This window comes from Sapajus apella, unplaced genomic scaffold (assembly GCF_009761245.1).
Source record: "Sapajus apella isolate SASKATOON/1434 unplaced genomic scaffold, GSC_monkey_1.0 scaffold48, whole genome shotgun sequence".
In the NCBI taxonomy this organism is placed as follows: Eukaryota; Metazoa; Chordata; class Mammalia; order Primates; family Cebidae; genus Sapajus; species Sapajus apella.
In genome coordinates this window covers 8,611,477-8,631,345 of record NW_022436988.1, presented here as the reverse complement: position 1 = coordinate 8,631,345, position 19,869 = coordinate 8,611,477, and the positions used below count along the sequence as shown (strand labels likewise).

Sequence of the window (19,869 nt, the reverse complement as noted above, 5' to 3'; positions counted from 1 at the left end):
GCCGGGCACAGTGGCTCACGCCTGTAATCCCAGCACTTTGGGAGGCCGAGGCAGGAGGATCACCTGACCTCAGGAGCTCAAGAGCTGCCTGACCAACATAGTGAAACCCCATCTCTACTAAAAATACAAAAATTAGGGAGGCTAATTTGCCTAATGGCCGCAAGGTGGATCGTGCCTGGAATCCTAGCTACTTGGGAGGCTGAGCCAGAATCGCTTGAACCCGGGAGGCGGAGGTTGAAGTGACCTGAGACAGTGCGGCTGCATTCCAGTCTGGGCGACAAGAGTAAGACTCCATCTTAAAAACAAAACCCTCCCGCTGAGGCTGTGCGGCAGTGCAGGGTGCATGGGGAGGGGTGAGACTGGGGAGACACCCGGAGAAACCAGCAGCCCCTGCTGCACAGGGACCCCTGTTGCATGAACTCAGGTTTTTTAATTTTTAGTTTATTATTATTTATTTTTAGTCAAGCTTGCAAGGTTTTTATTTAGAAACAAAAAAACAGAGGCTGGGCATGATGGCTCACACCTATAATCCCAGCACTTTGGGAGGCCGAGGCAGGAGGATCACTTGAGGCCAGGAGTTGGAGATCACCCTGGGCAAGGTAGTGAGATCTCACCTCTCCAAAAACGAGCCAGGCATGGTGCCTCATGCTTGTATTCCCGACCGAGGCAGGAGGAGGATGAGCCCAGGAGGTGGAGGCTACAGTGAGCCATGATCACACCACTGCACTCCAGCCTGGGTGATGTGAGAGCCTGTCTCTTACACACACGCACACACACACACACACAGAGAGAGAGAGAGAGAGAGAGAGAGAGAGAGAGATGACAAACCTGTTTTTTGAAGAATACTTTGGAATGGTAAGAATGGCGTGAGGAGTCAGTTCTTCCAATAAGAAAGAATTCCCTGCAGTGTAGGGAAAACTCAAGGCGGAAGGAATGTGCCTGGCCGAATCCATCCCACAACATTCTGGGCTTTACTCATACCAGGCAAGAGGGCGCCAGCAGGAAGAATACAGGCACCAAGTCTGCTTTCTGGGTCTGTCAGCAGGGGCTGCGAGCTGAGCCCCAATTTGCTTTGAATCATTATAACTGAGGAGAGAAGACCAGGCATAGTGGCTCACGCCTGTAATCCCAACACTTTGGGAGGCCAAGACAGGTGGATCACTTGAGGTCAAGAGTTCTAGACCAGTCTGGCCAACATGGCGAAATCCCATCTCTACTAAAAATACAAAAATTAGCTGGGCATGGTGGTGGGCGCCTGTAATCCCAGCTACTTGGGAGGCTGAGGCAGGAGAATTGCTTGAACCTGGGAGGCAGAGGTTGCAGTGAGCTGAGACTGTGCCACCGTACTCCAGCCTGGGCGACAGAGGGAGACTTCGTCTCAAAAACACAAACAAAAAAAACTAAGGAGAGAGCTCTGAAGGAAAGGAGCCGGCATAGAAGTGGATGGCCCACCTGAGTCCAGGCGTCCCTGGGTGACAAGGGCACCCAAACCCGTAGGATGAGAAGGCGTTAACTTGGCAAAGGTGGGGGCAAGGGAGGCAGAGATACCTCCAGGCAGAGGGAAGAGGAGCATTAACAGGCCCTGAGGTGGGAGGGAGCACGAGGCTAAAGGAAGCCAAAGTGGCCAGAACAGATGAGGAGGCTGGGGGCCCTGCGGGGTGAGCAGTGAGTGGCAATGGGATGGGGAGAGTGTCGCGGGGTCAGAAGACACAGCGGGCAGTTGGGATCCGAACCACAGAGCAACTCATAGGTTGTGACTTGGGTCAGGGTCTTTATACTAAGAGCCAGGGGAGCCACAGCGGGGGCCCTGCAAAGTGGTAGGGTGACCGGGTAACCCAGTTTGACGGAAGTGAGTATTCGTGACAGCGGGACCTGAAGGCGAAGAAGTGGTCACCGGGCAGCAGAAGATCAGAGGCCTAATGAGGGCAGACAGTGACCCCAGGGTTAGCAGCAGCAGGAGCCACCACCACCACCGGCAGGCCAGAGGGCCAGAGAGAGAGGCCATGTCACTAGGGAAGCTGGAGCCACACAGCCTGCCAACAGGGGCTGCAGAGCAAGGGGCACAGGGCCCCGCTGCCTTCCCACCACCTCCAGTCCCCTGCCGGCGCCTCCATCGGCAGAAGTCAGCTGGCAGGGGAGCCAGAGACATTCGGTGTGAGGGATCAGTCCCCTGTGGTGGAGAACAGGGCAGGGGACAGAGGAGGGACAGGTTCAGGCAGAGGGTCGCATAGACAGTGACAAGAGTAAAACTCGGGCTATTAGGGAGGCCCAGTTGGAGGCGGCGGGCCAACACCCGGGCATGGGCAGGGCCAGAAGAGGGGTACACAGAGGAAGAATTGGCTGGGGAGGTTCAGGGAGGAGCTGGTGAAGTTGATCTGCAGGTTTCTGGCTTAAGCACCTGGATGGGGTGGCGGTGCCATCCTCCGAGGCGTGGGACGTTGGCAGGGAACCTGAAGAGAGGCAGACGGTCACAGTATGGTTGTGCACAGATTGAGTTTAAGGGGCCTTTGAAACATCCATGTGGAGTTGGAGTTATAAAGCTGGGGTCATGAGGGCGGCCGGTGTGGCAGCCACACACATGGGGGACCTACGTAGGACGCGCACAGTGAGAAGAGAAGGGAGCTGGGGCCAGCGTTTAATGGCTGGGACACAAAAGGTGCCTGTGAAAGAGACCAGGAAAGAGTGTCCCACCAGGAAGAGCTGGGAATCCCGCAAGGGCACAGGAGTCACGGGGCAGCGTGTTCCAGGAAGAAGAACCAAGCTGACCACTACATGTGGGAGGGGCGTTGGGAAAGGCCCTTGGGTTTAGTGGCAGGGAGGTCATGGGTCACCTTCACTGGAGCTTCGTCCACTGGGACACAGGAACAGCCTGGCTGGTGTGAGCTGTGGGAGGGGCAGGAAGGAGAGTCGTGACAGCAGCAGGAGAAGGGATGGAGCTCAAGGCTGGGGGACTGAGGTGGGAGGACACATGAGCTCTGCTGACATGGCTCCGCTGGAAAACGGGATCGAATACACAGAAGAAAAGACCAACAAGGGGCTCCTGAAAAAGCAAAAGGGATACGAGGTGCTCCTCATTTTGGAGAAGGGTAGTGATTTTATATTTGGGAAAGATAGGGGTGTGAGCATGCCAGGAAGAAGGCACCACCAACACCCCAACTCCCCAAGCAGAACAGGCTTTCTCATGGCCTGGGCGGGACCAGTGACCCCAGGAGGGACCAGGAGACCCTCATTAAACAGCCAGGGCAATTTTTTTTTTTTTTTGAGACAGTCTTGCTCTGCCGCCCAGGCTGGAGTATAATGGCGCAATCTCAGCTCACTGCATCCTCCGCCTCCTAGGTTCAAGTGATTCTCTTGCCTCAGCCTCCCAAGTAGCTGGGATTACAGGCACATGGCACCATGCCCAGCTAATTTTTGTATTTTTAGTAGAAATGGGGTTTCGTCATGTTGGCCAGGCTGGTCTCGAACTCCTGACTTCAGGTGATCCACCTGTCTCAGCCTCCCAAAGTGCTGGGATTATAGGCGTGAGCCCCAAGGCGATTTCTGATCCCCAAAGACGAGGTGTAATATCACAGCCCCTCCTGGGCCATCGCTGATAAACCCACAGACTAGGAGAAGGGCATGAAACTGGAATGTGTCCATTTCAGAAAAAAGACCTGAGAGAATGAGAATGATAGGAAGGTGCAGGCTTCATACTGAATCCACGGAAAACCCTACATCGTGACTCAGAGCCCTAGGAAAGGATGATCACGTGGAGCCGACAAATGGCTTCTCAGAGCACAGGACGATGGGTTGGTTTTCTTTTCAATAAAGATATGAGTTGGAGGATCATGGAAAAACAATTCATTTAACGTATGAATATCTCAGCTGAGCACTTGGTGAAGCTCCTCATCTCTGTGTGGATACTGTGGGGAAAAAACGGGTGGCATTTTCCACGTTGGTGCATTTAACTGGGTTCAAAGCTGGTTATACAACTCTGATTGAATCCAAAGAATATTGACTTGTGCAGTGGATTTTTAAACTGTAGAGAGTGTGTGTGAGAGAGACAGAGAGAGAGAGAGACAGAGACACGTGAAGTATGCAGGAACCTCGTTTTTCTAAATGTCTGCCGCTCCCCATCTTGGATGATGATGCAGGAACCTCATTGTAAAAGGCACATTCCCAGGGCACGCTGATGGAATGGGCCAGGCTGCTCATCTGCACTTAACAGGCTCCCCAGGTGATTCTGCTCCTGGAGCCCAAGGACCACATCCTGAAAAACACTGAATTCTAGGGGTCAAGGGCGCCCTGGAAGGAGGTTTCTATCACAGTCCTCCAGGGGGTTCATCCTAGATCCTGTCTTGTTTAAAGAACAAAAGAACAAATGTAAGTGTGGACGTGGACGTGTACATTCATCTCCCCCGACCCCCACCCAAATGGGCATTTTGGATGAAAACTCAGGAGGCTGCTTAATCAGTCTTCAGACGGTCCCAAGTGGCGCGGGTGAGATGGAATATGATGGATGACACGAGTCAAGATTTAAATGATTTGTTCATGCTGGAATGTTGGACTAAAACCGACTAGATGAGATTTCACAGGGCTAGATTTAAAGTTCTGCTTTTGGTTAAAATGAAACAAAAATCAATACAGCACTATAGGAAGGAGGAGAGACTGGGCTTAATGGCAATTCTTGGGAAGAAATTCAGGGGCTGTTTGTAGACCACAAGATTGGTGTTGGGGGAGAGGGGAACCAGGGTGGGCGCAAGTTCAGGTCAGTGTCTCAGGGAGTGAAGGTCCTAAGGCATGAACCCCACTGCACTCAGAGCTGATGAACAAACTGGGGACTTGAAGTGACTCAGGCCACATTTAAGAGTGACATTAACCAATTAGACTTTCATCTAGAGGACGGTGATGGCCTGGGCAAGGTCTGGAGACCTTAGGCCAAAGAAGGACACCGGTCCCACTTGGAGAGCACAAGGTGAGAGTGTTGGGGGAAGTCACGTTCAGATGTCTGACTGGGGCACCGTGCAGAATTGGAAGCTTATTCCAGGCCATAAACAAAGATCCGGTGGGTGAGTGGCTTAAGGAGGCAGGCGTCAGCTCAGTAGAAGAAGGAACGTTCTATCAGCTGGGACTTCACAGTGGAAGAACAGACCGTCCCATGGGCGGCCTGGGGATGTTGGGAGAAAGGGCGGAGGATGTCGAAGGAGTCCACAATTCCTGGAGGTGTCAAGAGAGACCCAGGGTCAGCACTGGGTGTGATCTCAGCACACCTCAGCGATTCCCAGGCCCACCCATGTCAGAATTCCCCTGGGGGCTGGTGAAAGTGTAGGTACCTGGGCCCTCCCTAGACCTACTGTGTCAACATCCCTAGGGCTGGCTGCAGTCTCCTGCCTTTTGGAGTCATAGGACTGGAGGACAGTATTTTCCTATTACCTGAACAAAATGTCCTGTAGAGCCAGCCTGCCAGGGCCCTTAACCTTCACCTCCACACCCCCAGCCCCACCTGCCAGACTGTGAGATGTCATCCCCCACCCACGACAGCCCCCAGGAAAGAGTTCCTCAGCTAAAGTAAAAAACCTGCTCTCCATAAATGTTTATAGCAACCACATTCAGAATTATCAGAACTTGGAAGCAACGAAGATGTCTTATAATAGGTGAATGGATAAACTGTGGTCCATCCAGACAATGAAATATTCTTCAGCACTGAAAAAAAAATGCTTTATCAAGCCAGGAGAAGTCATGGAGGAATCTTAAATCCATATTACTAAGCGAAAGAAGCCAATCTGAAAATGCTCCACACTGTATCATTTCAACTCTGCGACATTCTGGAAAAGGCAAAACTGGAGAAAGTGAAAAGGTCAAAGGTCAAAGGTTAAGACCAGGCACAGTGGCTCATGCCTGTAATCCAAGCACTTTGGAAGGCCAAGGCGGGCAGATCACCTGAGGTCAGAAGTTCAAGACCAGCCTGGCCAACGATGTGAAATCCCATCCCTACTAATAATACAAAAATTAGTTAGGCATGGTGGCACGTGCCTGTAATCCCAGCTACTAGGGAGGCTGAGGCATGAGAATCACACCCAGGAGGTGGAGGTTGCAGTGAGCCAAGATCTTGCCATTGCACTCCAGCCTGGGCAACAGAGCGAAATTCCATCTCAAAAAAATAAAAATAAAGGGGTTAGAGGGGAGGGGATACTTAATAGACAGAGCACAGAGGATTTTTAGGGCAGTGAAACTACCCTGTATGATACGGTAATGGTTGACATGTCATTTTTTCTTTTTTCTTTTTTTTTTTTTTTAAATTTTTTGCAGAGATAGGGTCTCACTATGTTGTGCAGGCTGGTCTTCAGCTCCTGGGCTCAAGCGATCTACCCGCCACAGCCTCCCAAAGTGTTGGGATCACAGGCATGAGCCACTGCACCCAGCCAACGCATGTCATTATCCATATGTCAGACCTATAGAATGTGCAGCGCAGAGCGTGAGCTCTAGTGGAAGCTGTGGACTTTGGGTGGTGATGATGTGCCTGTCTAGGTTCATCAATTGTAATGGACATGCCACTCTGGTGCAGGATTTTAGAGTGGAGTAGGAGGCTGTGTGTGCGTGGGCCAGCGGATATATGAAAACTCTCTACTTTCCTCTTAATTTTGCTGTGAACTTAAACTGCTCTAAAAAAAAAAAAAAAAAAAAGAAAAAAAACAAGTTGTTTTTTTTTTTTTTGGAAACAGAGTCTAGCTCTGTCACCCACAAGGGAGTGCAGTGGCATGATCTTGGCTCACTGCAACCTCTACATTCTGGGTTCAAGCAGTTCTATGCCTCAGCCTCCTGAGTAGCTGGGATTACAGGCATGAGCCACCATGCCCAGCCCCAAGCTTATATTTTAAAATAAACACAAACATTCTCTGCGTGTCACCTCTAACCTCTGTTTGGGGTCTTGCTTGCAGCGCTGCCGTGGGCATTGGTTTCTATGGAAACAGCGAGACCAACGATGGGGTGTACCAGCTGATGTACTCCTTAGAGGATGCCAACCACACCTTCTCTGGGATCGATGCTCTGGTAAGGCTCCCGGGCAGCTGGCTGGGCACAGGCACAGCCCACAAGGCCAGTGTGGTCAGAGCAAGGGCCCCATCAGATCCCAGTGACTTAGCTGCATGTGAAGGGCCTGTGTGCTGCCTGAGGGCTGGACCCCCGTCTGCGCTGCAGCTGCCTCTGTTGGGGCAAATGGGCAATTGTGCTTCCCAAGCCTGGAGGGGTGGAAGGGATGGGGGGAGGACCAAAGGAGGCAGCTGTGGGTTCAAACCCCATTCATTTTCCGGAAAGCTGAACTCCTTCCAATTGGTCAAAGGAGACTGCGAACGTGGAAAGTCAGCCCCACTGCATTTTTTGGTGTTCATTTTAAGTGCTACATACAGAGTGTTTCGGGGTCCAGGAGATGTCAAGAAGAAAAAACCTCTTCAGAAACAACTGAGGGCTGGGTGTGGTGGCTCACTCTTGTAAGCCCAGCACTTTGGGAGGGAGGCTGACACATGTGGAGCTCAGGAGTTCGAGACCAGCCTGGGCAACATGGCAAAACCCTGTCTGTACCAAAAATACTAAAATTAGCTGGTCATGGCGTGGTCCCAGCTACTCGGGAGGCTGAGGCAGGAGGATCACTTGAGCCTGGGAGGCAAAGGTTGCAGTGAGCCAAGATCATGCCACCACACTCCCAGCCTGGGAGACAGAGCGTGACTCCATCTCAAAAATTAAAAAAAATTAAAAAAAAAAACAAAACAATTGAAGAGTCCCATGGGGTGGGGTGATGGAAACCTGCCGCAGGTCCTCGGGGCTCTGGCTTCCGGACTTCGACTCCAGGTGGGGGCTCACAGTGAAGGGTGTGCTGGCCTGCCCAGAGGAGGACTCATAGGGGAAGGGAAAGGCTCCTCTGCCAAGCCAGGGCTGGATTTTGTGGCAGAGACTGCTTGACACACATGGGCCTTTTGCTGGGGCTGCCACCCCTCTGCTGGGGACCTGGCCCAGGGAGGAGCATGATGAGGGTGGACAGCTGAGGACTCGGTTCCCTGAAAACTGCCTCTGCCTTTTCCACCCCAGCTGCCTGGATCTGGAGTTTTCCCAGCCCACACGTGTCATTCTCACTCTAAGCACCAGGCTTTTTCAGATGCTTATCCAAGCAGCCTCTGCCACAAAATCAAGCCCCAGCAGGAGAATTTGGCCATTGCCCTGGCATCCTCTGAAAGAGGATTGGACCCCATTTGCCACCCTCCTGCTCCCTTAAGCTCCTCTAAGGCTTTAATCCCTCTGTCAACAAGGGGGGTCACCTTAAAGAGACAGCTGTGCTGCTCCTCCGTGCCCAAGTCCATCGTGGGAGGAGGCCCTGACCTCCAGAAAGGGGCTGAGGATGGGTACCAGACCAGGGGCCCTGGTCTCTGCAGAGTTCATTCTGCCGCCAATGTCCTCCAGGACCCATCCCCATAGCCTGAGCGCTGATGCCCGGTGTGTGGATGCTGGGCTGGAACAGCCTTGTGGGGTGAGTTGAGGTGGCTGGGATGCAGGAGTTGAGCAACAGCCAGCTCAGGGCTGGGAAGCAGAGGTGTGGCCTGGCCTGGCTGGGGAAAGCTCTCCCTCTGGGCACCCGCCCTTGTCCCGGGCCCTGGTGGGGAAGGACCCCATAGTCACGGCCCTCTAGGCTCTCTCTGCCCCTCCCTGCTGTCCTGCTGCCTGCCTCCTCTTCACCCACCAGCACCGGGATCGCTGGAGGAGGAACCCATCCCTGAAAGGAAAACCCCCTGCCCTGCCCTGCCCAGGAAGGCCCCAAGGCCATGACCTTCCCTGATGTAGAGAAACTCCCAGAACTCCCTTATGGGAAAACTTGAAGTCCTTCTCCCCCAGGATGAGAGCTGTATGGGGAGGTGAGCTGGGAACAGGCCCCCAGGCTGGGTCCTTCCACCCCACAGCCTGACAGTGCTCCAGGGCCAGGTTTGGACATTGCATCCCACTCTTCAAAATCCCCCATGTTCCCAAAGGGAAGGGTTCTGTATTCCTGGAGATCAGCCCCTCGACCTCTCCATTATTACTGAGAAGTGAGACCAGGAGCCCCCGGGCTTCACACTGGTCCAGCCAGCCCATAGCCACCTCCAGCCTGCGGGCAGCTGCCTCCCCTCTGGCGTGAGCCTGGAGGGCCCAGGTGTGGCTGCTGCCTGCAGGTGGAAAGGCAGCACCTGGGCCCTTGCTGGGACCTGTGGGGCTGGTTTGGGCCTCGGGGTGGACACTCAGCACACTAGTCCTCAGGGGTCCAGGGGAGGCAGCAGACCTTAGAAGACTTCCCAGACCCAAAGGGGGAAGTCCAGACATCAGATAAATGACATTAGTGAGATAATGTCAGTGAAAGTGCTGGTAAACTATAAAGTACCCTCAACTGGTGTGACTGTGATTATGAGTGCCCTTATCGTCAGCACTGTAATCACGGTGGGGTCAATGGGAGGCTGGGGTCTGGGACGCTGTGAGCGGCAGAGGCAGGTGGAGGACTCGTGAGCAGGTCAGGCAGGACCTGGACCTCGGCCTTGCTAGAGCCTAGATCATGCAGCTGAGTGGCTAGTAAGAGGCCCTCTGGGGTCACACCAACAGAGTGGGTGGGCCCTGCTCCCAAGTCCTTCCGTCCTGGACTGGAAGCCCCACACCTGTCCGTTTCCACCTAGAGGGACGCCTGTGCCTTAGAGGCGGTGGCTCAGGGCTCAGCGATCAGGCAGTCCTGGGAGGGCTGCATGCCCCAGTCTAGGGGAGTAGAGAGGAGTTGTTTTGGGACACCAAAACTTCCTGCACCTGGTGGCCAGCATGGCCCTTCCAGGCTTTCTCACATGAGCCTGCAGCAGGCTGGTGGGCAGCACTCAGGTGAAGAAACTGAGGCACAGGGAGGTTGCATTGCTGCCCCAAAGTTGAAAATGTGTGTGTTTCAGAGCAGAAACCAGAATCCAGGCCTCCTGGTCTTAGCCCCTTACCTCCCCTGACCTGGCCCAGACACCCTTTCAGATAACCTCACTGAGCGCCGCAGCACCCTCCCTCCCAGAGGTTTTCATATTTGGGTTTGCATCAGAATCACCTGGAAGGCTCAGTAAACATAGACTGCAGGGCCCCACCCTTGGAGGTTCTGATTCAGCGGGTCTGGGGCAGGGCTGAGAACTTGCTTTGGTGAGTGAGTTCCCAGGGGGTGCATCTTATGCTGCTGGTCCCCGACCGCACTGCTCTGTGCTCTAGACCATGATCTCCACCACCTGGTGGGGGGAGCTTGTCCCTAACTCTGCCCAGCCTGGGAAGCTGACCTGTCCCTCCCATGAGAGAGCCTGATTCCATCTCTGGGTCGTCCCACCTGTCCTTGGAGGGCGTGCTAGGTACTGAACCTTTAAGGAATTGGGGATGATGTGGAGAAGTGGGGAACTGTAAGTAGGTCGCTGCTGTCATTCTTATTTTAAAAAGCAAAAACATTTTTTTTTTTTGTTTTTTGAGGCAGATTTTGTCACCCAGGCTAGAGTGCAATGGTGGTCTCAGCTCACTGCAACCCCTGCCTCCTGGGTTCAAGCAATTCTCCCACCTCAGCCTCCCAAGTAGCTGGGATTACAGGCACATGCTACCACACCCGGCTAATTTTTGTATTTGTAGTAGAGATGAGGTTTCACTATGTTGGCCGGGCTGCTCTTGAACTCCTGACCTCGTGATCTGCCTGCCTTGGCCTCCAAAAGTGCTGGGATTACAGGCATGAGCCACAATTGCCCGGCCTCTCTTTTTTTTTTTTTTTTTTTTTTTAATTTTGGGACCTTTTGAGCCTAGGAGTTCAAGAACAGCCTGGGCAGCATAGCGAGACCGTATCTCAAAAAACAATTTTTTAGGGCCGGGCACGGTGGCTCAAGCCTGTAATCCCAGCACTTTGGGAGGCCAAGGCGGGTGGATCACGAGGTCAAGAGATCGAGACCATCCTGGTCAACATGGTGAAACCCCGTCTCTACTAACAATACAAAAAATTAGCTGGGCATGGTGGTGCATGCCTGTAATCCCAGCTACTCAGGAGGCTGAGGCAGGAGAATTGCCTGAACCCAGGAGGCGGAGGTTGCGGTGAGCCGAGATCGCGCCATTGCACTCCAGCCTGGGTAACAAGAGCGAAACTCCGTCTCAAAAAAAACAAAAAAACAATTTTTTAGTTTGTTTCCTGTGGGAAGATATCAGGAAAAAAGAGAAGTCATGACAAATGACTGCCTTCTTTTTTTTTTTTTTTTTCCTAAGGAGGAGTTTAAGAAATAGAGAAGTTAAAAATGTAGAACTATGAAGGAGAAAACAAGTGACCTTACAGAAAAAGGTTTACAGATAATTTTTAACAGCCCTTTGCTCTGAAGTTTGTTTGCTATAATATAGAAATATGGAAATGTCACCTGTTACTGGGGTTTGTTCATAATGGCACCGTTATTTGGTAATAGTGCTACTTGTATCAATGGTTCCAAAGTGGTTGTACATTTATCTTATTCAATTGAACAGAAGAGCATACGAGGATGGCATTTAGTTACTGAATGTACTTGTAGGTGGTTCGGGGTCTTTTCCCCTGTGCTACAAGCTGTCAGATCTGTATATGAAAGAGTGTCTCTGTACTCCGACATCTCTTAGTCCTCAACCAGCTCATAAGAACCGAGCATAAGCCAGAAAACGGAACAAGCCGCTGACACTGAAAAAATAAAACAAAGTGAAACAAAGAGAGCCATTCTCTTTTCTGGAACCAGGAACTCCCAGCGTAGCGCAGATGTAAAAGGCCACACAGCTGACGTGAAGTCCCCATAACAGAGAGAACGCCGTTGGCCTCCGGGAGTGGAATCCAGTCAGCCTCGCTGAGTTCTCACCATGGGAAGTTTCTGCCTCTTCTGTGTCGTTTTTATCTCCCAGACCCGTGGGAGCTGAAGGCTGCTGAATGTGGATTAGGGCGCACTGCCCCGCTCCCGGCCCGTTGTGCTTCTTGGTTTAACGTGACGGTTTCAGAACAACAAAGCCCTTTCTTCCCTCGCTGCCAGCAACAGCGTGCTTGGGGCTGCCAAGCTGCACCCCGGGGCCCCACAGGCACGCTGGATCTGGGCTGTTGTAAAGCTCCACTGACCAGTACACGCCCTGCCTGTGCTCTTCAAAAGCCAGCAAGGGTCGACCATTTGGACCATTAGAAATGGATGGACATGGCCGGGTGTGGTGGTTCATGCCTGTAATCCCAGCACTTTGGGAGGCCGAGGTGGGCAGATCATTTGAGGTCAGAAGTTCAAGACCAGCCTGGCCAACATGGTGAAACCTGTCTCTACTAAAAATACAAAAATTAGCCAGATGTGGTAGTGGGCATCTGTAGTCCCAGCTACTCAGGGGGCTGAGGCAGGAGAATTGCTTGAACCCAGGAGGCCGAGGTTTTAGTGAGCTGAGATGGCACCACTGCACTCCAGCCCAAGCGACAGAGTGGGACTCTGTCCCTACCCCACCCCGACAAAAAAAAGAAAGAAATGGATGGCCAGGCTACTCTGGCACACTGCCTGTAAGGGGCAGTACCTAAAAAAGAAAGAAAGAATTTTTTTAACTGGATGGACAGGCCTCGACTTTCTATTTCTGTCTTTGCATTGGCAGATGTTTCCTTCAAGGTCCACTCAACCCCAGGTTCTAAGGGCTCAGCCAAGGGACAGGAGCCTGTCTGCCCACCCAGCAGGACACATGTCCAGGGGAGGACATGAATACACGGAGAAGGCGCCAGTTTCCTCCTCCTGCCTCATGTCCAGGCTCGTCAGAGACAGGATCGTGACTGTTTTTGTTTTTGCAAAGTCCCATTGTCCTACCTTCACTCAGCGTTCAGGACGTGGTGCCCGGCCGCTAGTGCCACAACAAAGCCTTTCTGTTACAGAACAGCCATCCTCTTGTGGGGGTACAAGGTCAAGGTAGCAACATAGCGTCCATTTCTCTAAAAGAGAATGTGTAAGCCCAAGTGTTGAAAGTTTTAAGAGAATCTTCAAAGAATAGTGGATTATTTGGTTGGTTTCTTCATCTGGGTGTCCTTCTCTGTCTATAGTAAGATGTGGCGATGAATGATTTGTTCATTCCAGCCCTTTACAGCAGGGGTCGTGTGGTGGGCACACAGGATAGCCTCCTTAATAGACAGCAACAGAGGCTGCAGAGGGCAGGGATGTGCCCACGCTCCCAGCGCCAGAGGCTGGACCTGGCCTCAGCCTCCAACACACAGTGGTGTGCTCCTCTGGCACCAGCATTCCCTCTCTTGGCGCCTGGTTAAGGCCACGTCAGGGCCTGTCCCCTGGTTTGAGGGACATGAGGGCTGGGTGGGTAGCGGGGCCTCTGTCTTCTTCCTCTAGGGCCATAGCTCATGAGATCTTCAGAGCTGGGGCAGCATGGGGTGTTCATTCAAGCTCAAGCAGGCCAAGCCACCTTTTTTTATCTTTTCTGAGACAGTGTCACTCTTGTCATCCAGGCTGGAGTGTAATGGTGCGATCTTGGCTCACTGCAGACACTTGTCCCAGCTGCAAGCGATTGTCTTGCCTCAGCCTCCCAGGTAGCCAGGATTATAGGTCATGCCACCACAGCTGCCTAATGTTTTATTTATTGATTTATTTATTTTAGAGACAGGGTCTTACTATGTTGCCCAGACTGGTCTCAAACTCCTGGGCTCAAGCAATCTGCCTGCCTCGGCCTCCCAAAGTGCTGAGATTACAGGCGTGAGCCACCACGCCTGGCCAGGCCATCTTCTGCTGCCTGCAGAGACCTCTTCCAGGATGAGAATTAGAAGCTTTACCTCCCGGGCGTTTGCCCCCCGCTCCTCCCTAGGTTTCCAGAACTACCGAGAAGATGAAGGTGGACCTAGAGCAGCATCTGGGCCGGCTCAGTGAGATCCTTGCCGCCCGGGGCGATTACATGCAGACCCTGAAGTTCATACAGCAGATGGCAGGCAGCGTGGTTGCTCAGCTTTCAGGACTGCCCATGTGGAGGGAGGTCACCATGGAGCTGGCCCAGCTGTCCGAGCAGACTGGCTACGTGGAGTACTACAGGTGAGGGGCCGGTGGGAGGCGGGGGCGGGGGGCAGCAGTGCGACATCAGCGTCATTCATCCAAAACTGCATGTTGAGCTCCAGGTGGAGATGGAGTCTCGCTCTGTCACCCAGGCTGGAGTGAAGAGGTGCGATCTCAGCTCACTGCAACCTCTGCCTCCCGGGTTCAAGTGATTCTTCCTCCTCAGCCTCCCAAGTAGCTGGGACTACAGGCGTGTGCCACCACGCCCAGCTAATTTTTGTATTTTTAGTAAAGACGGAGTTTCACCACGTTGGCCAGGCTGGTCTTGAGCTCCTGGCCTCAAGTGATCCACCCGCCTCATCCTCCCAAAGTGCTGGGATTACAGGTGTGAGCCACCACGCCCAACTCACCAGAATGTCTTGATAAGCCATTGGCTGAAATCGGAAGAACACGGGAGCTTGCGGGGGCCACGTGGTGAGTATGCAGGATAGCCTCCTTAACAGACAGGCAGCAGAGGCTACAGAGGGCAGGGATGTGCCCAAGCTCCCCACGCCAAAGGCTGGACCTGGCCTCGGCCTCCAGCACACAGTAGGGTGCTTCTCTGGGACCAGCATTCTTCGTGGCTGGTGCTGGGTGAAATGCCACAAGCTTTATAGGTTCCTCGCCTACCAGATTTATGGGGCAAGATTTCTTGTACCACAGACTCAGCCATGGGTACAGGGGGTTGGGGAGATGCTGGCCTCTTTGCCTACATAGAGTGCTCAGCCAAGGGTGCTAAGAAGTTTCCATCAGGGGAGGGTCTGACCTACAAGTCACTGTGCTCCTGGGGTCTGGGCCTAGCATGGAGGAGGCACAGGGAGGAATGAGGTCATGCCCCCAGGCTCACTTTTTTTTTTTTTAAGACAGTATCTCACTCTGTCGCCCAGGCTGGAGTGCAGTGGTGTGATCATGGCTCACTACTTTCCCACCTCAGCCCCCTGAGTAGCTGGGACTGCAGACACACAACTACGCCTGGCTACTTTTAAAAAATTGTTTTAGAAACAGGGGGCTGGCTTTGTTGGCCAGGCTGGTCTCAGACTCCTGGCCTTAAACAGTCCTCCCACCTCGGCCTCCCAAAGTGCCGGGATTACAGGCGTGAGCCACCGTGCCCAGACCAGCCTCAGAGGGACACCAGCCTCACTTGGGTGTATAAACTCATACCTGCGTCATCTGACCTCTGGGGCTTTGTTTGCCTCTCCCCTGCCTCCGCATTCACCAAACCCCAGCCCAGGCACAGGCACAGGCACTGGACGCAGTCGGCGGAGCAGGGACCTGCTGCCCCTCTCCAGGTGCTAGGTCCAGTGAAGGTTGCTCTAGGGAGAGCCCGGGAAGGAGGCAGCAGCCCCGGCCTTTGGAGGGAGCTCCCGGCTGAATAGCATCGTGGGCTCATGCCCCCAGGGCCCGGGCCTAGCGTGGAGGAGGCACTCGGGCAGGGGATGAATGAGTCATGAGGAGCGAGATCAGCTCTTTGGATCCTCCCCGCTCCCTCCATTTGATGGCTTCTCTTCAAGCCATTGATGAAAGTCAGAGCCCTTAGCTTAAGGTTGCACAAGTTACTCCTGTTTTCTGGATTTGTGTCCTCTTGTGTCATAAAGCCCCACCCCAGGAGGTCACTGCTGGGCTGAGTCCAGGGGCCTCTCCCCTTCCCAAAAATAGGAGATGGCAGTCCCTGAGCAGAGGGAGCTCATGAAGTCCCCAGTTCTGACGGTCCTCCCCACACCTTGCCTCCCCAGCCCATCCATCGCCTGCTTCTCCGCCATGTCCTGGATGCTCTGGATTGAGGGGAGCTTAGTCCCACTCCCTAGAAGGTGGATGCTCATGGGCAAAAGTGCCTTCCTCCCAAGGGACAGAAGGAAACTGCCAGTTCTCAGGATGGCCTGTGACCTCCTGTGGCCCCAAAACAGTGGTATCCGATAAGTCTTCTGACACGTGGGCCATTCATTGCCTGAGCCTTTGGAATCTTATGTCAGGCAGGGGCAGTGGGTACAAAGGTGTCCATTCTGACCTTGCTCTTCTCTCTGAGCACACCTAGCAGAGCACTGTGTACATTTAAGGGCCTCGTGTGGGCATTTTGATAACGGCACTCAGGGAATAAGTTGGAATTTACATGTCAAAGGCGGCTTATTGTTAAGGCGATTTTATTAAAATAGTGGAAGGATGGTGCCAACTGCACGTCAGCTGTTTCAGCACGGGTGATTGACAGGATCCCCTGTGAGCCCATCCCCCGCTCCCCACTCCTGATTGAGGTTGAGGCAGAAGATGTTTGGCTGTGTGCGGTGGCTCACGCGTGTAATACCAGCCTGGGCAACATTGAGAAACTCTGTCTTTATTAAAAATACAAAAATTAGCTGGGCATGGTGGCGTGCGCCTGTAGTCCCAGCTACTCAGGAGGTTGAGGCAGGAGAATTGCTTGAACCCAGGAGGCAGAGGCTGCGGTGAGCCAAGATCGCACCATTGCACTCCAGCCTGGGTACCAAGAGCGAAACTCCGTCTCAAAAAAAAAAAAAAGAAAAAATGCAAAAATTAGCTGGTGTGATGTTTCATGCCTTATAGTCCCAGCCATTCTGGAGGCTGAGGCAGGAGAATCGCTTGAACCCCGGAGGCAGAGGCTGCAAGGAGCTGAGATTGCACCACTGCACTCCAGCTAGGACAACAGAGTGAGACTCTGTCTCAAAAAAAAAAACCCAGCAGAGGTCTAGTCCAAGGTTGGCACCTATGGCTCCTGAGTGTCAGTGATGTTCTGCCCCTTCCCTCGTCTCTGCTTCCATCTGCGGCTACTCAGCTGCTCTGGAACAAAAGCCCTCCCCAGAAGAGCCCCCGTCTTTGCCTTTGGGATAGTCCTTAAGCATAGCCGTGCAGCAAAGCAAATATTTCCCAGCACTTTTATGCAAGGCCAGGCGAAGTATTGGAGGAGTTAAACCGCCAAGGGGCTCCTCTCTTTGGGAGGCTACAGCTGGGGGAGGAGGGAGCCGGGGCGGGAGTGGCCCTGGCAGGCAGAGCCGAGTTCTGGGTTAGGAATACATCCCCTAGTCCTTGCCCGGCTCCTCTGGGAAAACACATCCGCCTAGAAGAGCTGTTTCCAGGAACCCCTGACAACATGAGGCGCGGAGGCAGGGAAGATGCATTCAGTGAATCACAGCTGCAGAGGGTGGGTTAGAGGCACCCCTAACTGGATTTGCTGCTGCTCTGCAGAGCAGAGGCAAGTGGTGAGAAGAAATCTTTAAGTGTGAAACATGAAGTGAGTGTTTTGAGAGGTGCCCTGTGGCTGGCTGTGTCCCTTGCAGCAAGCTTGATGTAGGCAATGTGGAAATCCTGGGTCAGGCTCTCCCCACCATGGCCGTGGTTTTCCAATCTATAGAATGGGATCCTGGCTGGGCCTCGTGGCTCACGCCTATGATCCCAGCACATTGGGAGGCTGAGGCAGGAGGATCTCTTGAGTCCAGGACTTTGAGACCAGCCTGGGTAACATAGAGAGACCCAGTCTTTAGAGAGAAAGAGAGAGAGAGAGAGAGTGTGTGTGTGTTCTCTTGAGTCCAGGAGTTTGAGACCAGCCTGAGTAACATAGACCCAGTCTTTATAGACAGTGTGTGTGTGTGTGTGTGTGTGTGTGTGTGTGTGTGTGTGTAAAAATTAGAATATGACCCAAACACTAGATGGTTTGCAAGGTTCCTTCCAGCTCTGAGCTGCGTCTAAGGAAACTGACTTCTTGGTGGCAGCAGGCTCTGCCCACTCCCCAAAGCCCCTGGCTCCATTCCTGGGAACCCAGAGGCCTAGTGTGAGCTGCCCACTGCTCTGTGCAGGGACAAGGACTTTGGTTATCCGCTTCTGTTGGCAGTGAGCCTCCATTTGGGGAATCAGAAAGCACCACCCTTGGCTGCCGGGGGCCTTCAGCTTGCTCTCTCCCCTCGCCCCCTCGGAGCCTCTTTGCCACTTTCCACCAACTCCAGGGCACTCCCTGCCCACGCTGCAAACTCCTTCTTCCCCTTTGTGGTGTCAGTGAAGCAGAGGCCATTGCTGGAGAGGAGGGGTCAGCAAACTTTACTTGGCTCTTGCATCAAGAGAAGTTAGATCCAAATATGTCCCTCTCTGGAGGCTGAGAAGCACCTGTCTCCATGCCCTTCTTCCCCTGTCCACTCTCCCGCTGGTGCCCAGCATGGGGCAGAGGGCATGGCCGCCAGGGGAGACCACCGCTGCCTTGTGAGGACCACCTTGGGGACCAGCGTGGAAGGGAAAGGAATGGCGGCACTGTGTTTGGGGCCTTCTCGGTGCCCTTGGGCTTCGGGTACTTGGATTCTCCAGCCTGTCCCCTGGAGAAGCAGCATGTTAGGGTTATAGGAAAGCAAGCCCATAGACCCCCTCCCCTGCTAAGCCAAGCTTATAACAAAACAGCTTTCGGCCTTGTAAGCAGGGCACCTAGGTTCCACGATGTGGTCACACCCGGTTCTCAAACCCAAGATGTTAATCCAATTAAGCAGAATGTCAGCCCCTAAAAACCAAAATGTGGTTTTTCTTAAAACAGCACCCGACTACCTGCAAACCCCCTATATAACCCCCATAGTCTGTAAGCCAGGCCGCTGCCTTCACTGCCTGTGGTGAGCCCGCCTGGCAGGTTAAAATAAACTTGCTGAACCTGACCCTGGGGCTGCCTCTCCATCCTTTCTGTCAGCCTGACACAGGAGGGCAGGGCCTTTGAAGTCCCTGGCTGCCTTGCCCCATCAACCTCTGTATTTAGCATGGGCTTACTCCTTACTCTGGCCCTGTGAGATGAGGGATTCCAGCTCCCTTTACAGACATGGAAACCAAGGTCCCAAGGGGTGAAGTGGCTTACCAAGCCTCCCCGCTGGGGTGTGACTGCCTTTCCCCATCAGCCCAGCCTCGGGGGCAAAGAGGCCAGAGGAAGGAGGGGCTTAGAGGGGTTTGGAGGGCTGCGGGGCTGTAAGTACCCTGACTCAGCCTCCCAGGTTCCACACTGAGCTCTCTGATGGTCAGAAATAAGCCTACTCACCTGGGTATCCCTGCTGCCAAACTCAGTGCCTAGCAAATGTTTAAAATGAACCTACAAGTCTTCTGTTGTTGTTGTTTTTGGGATGGAGTCTCACTCTTTTCACCCAGGCTGGAGTGCAGTGGTGTGATCTCAGCTCACTGCAACCTCCTCATCCCAGATTCAAGCAATTCCCCTGCCTCAGCCTCCTGAGTAGCTGGGATTACAGGCGTGCGCCACCACACCTGGCTAACTTTTTTTTATTTTTTGTAGAGTTGGGGTTTCACCATATTGGCCAGGCTGGTCTCGAACTCCTGATCTCAGGTGATCCTCCTGCCTTAGCCTCCCAAAGTGCTGGGATTATAGGCGAGAGTCACTGTGTCCAGCCTGAACCCAAAAGTCTTAAGTTATGGATCCCATGCAGCGAGGGGGCAAGATGGGAGGCCTTGAGGAGCCAGGCTGTGTTTCTCAGAGAAGCAGGCACCTTAGGGGCTGTCTTACATCTGCGGCTACAAACATGAGAACTTGGCTGGTCTGATGCTGTCTGAGAGTTCTAGAGGCAAAGGGAGGTAGGGTTCTAGGAGATGCCTGCCGGGAGGCTGCAGAAAGACACTTCAAAGCTGTGCTGTCCGGGGTGGCAGCCCCGCCACATGTGGCTATCTAATTAAAATTATTAAGTGAAGTTTAGAATATATTTCTTCAGTTGCACAAGCCATATTTCAATTCTCAGTAACCACCTGTGGGTAGTGGCGAAGAGGGTGGACAGCAAGGATTTAGTCCTTCACTGAGGAAAGTTCTAGTGCACCATGCTGGTTTTGACACTCAGCCCGGAGGTGGAGGCAGGAGTGGGAAGTGACAACT

The 19,869-nt window shown here is 53.2% G+C and overlaps 1 protein-coding gene across 2 annotated transcripts in view; it reads left to right on the top strand.

Moving 5' to 3' along the window:
* Nucleotides 1–19,869, top strand: part of TTYH2 (tweety family member 2) — a 49,735-nt gene that overhangs the window by 11,234 nt on the left and 18,632 nt on the right. For both annotated transcript variants that reach the window (XM_032241835.1, XM_032241836.1), the window contains exons 3-4: nt 6,918–7,029; nt 13,807–14,027. In XM_032241835.1, coding sequence (XP_032097726.1) covers nt 6,918–7,029; nt 13,807–14,027 — 333 coding nt within the window. The remainder of the gene's footprint in view (nt 1–6,917; nt 7,030–13,806; nt 14,028–19,869) is intronic.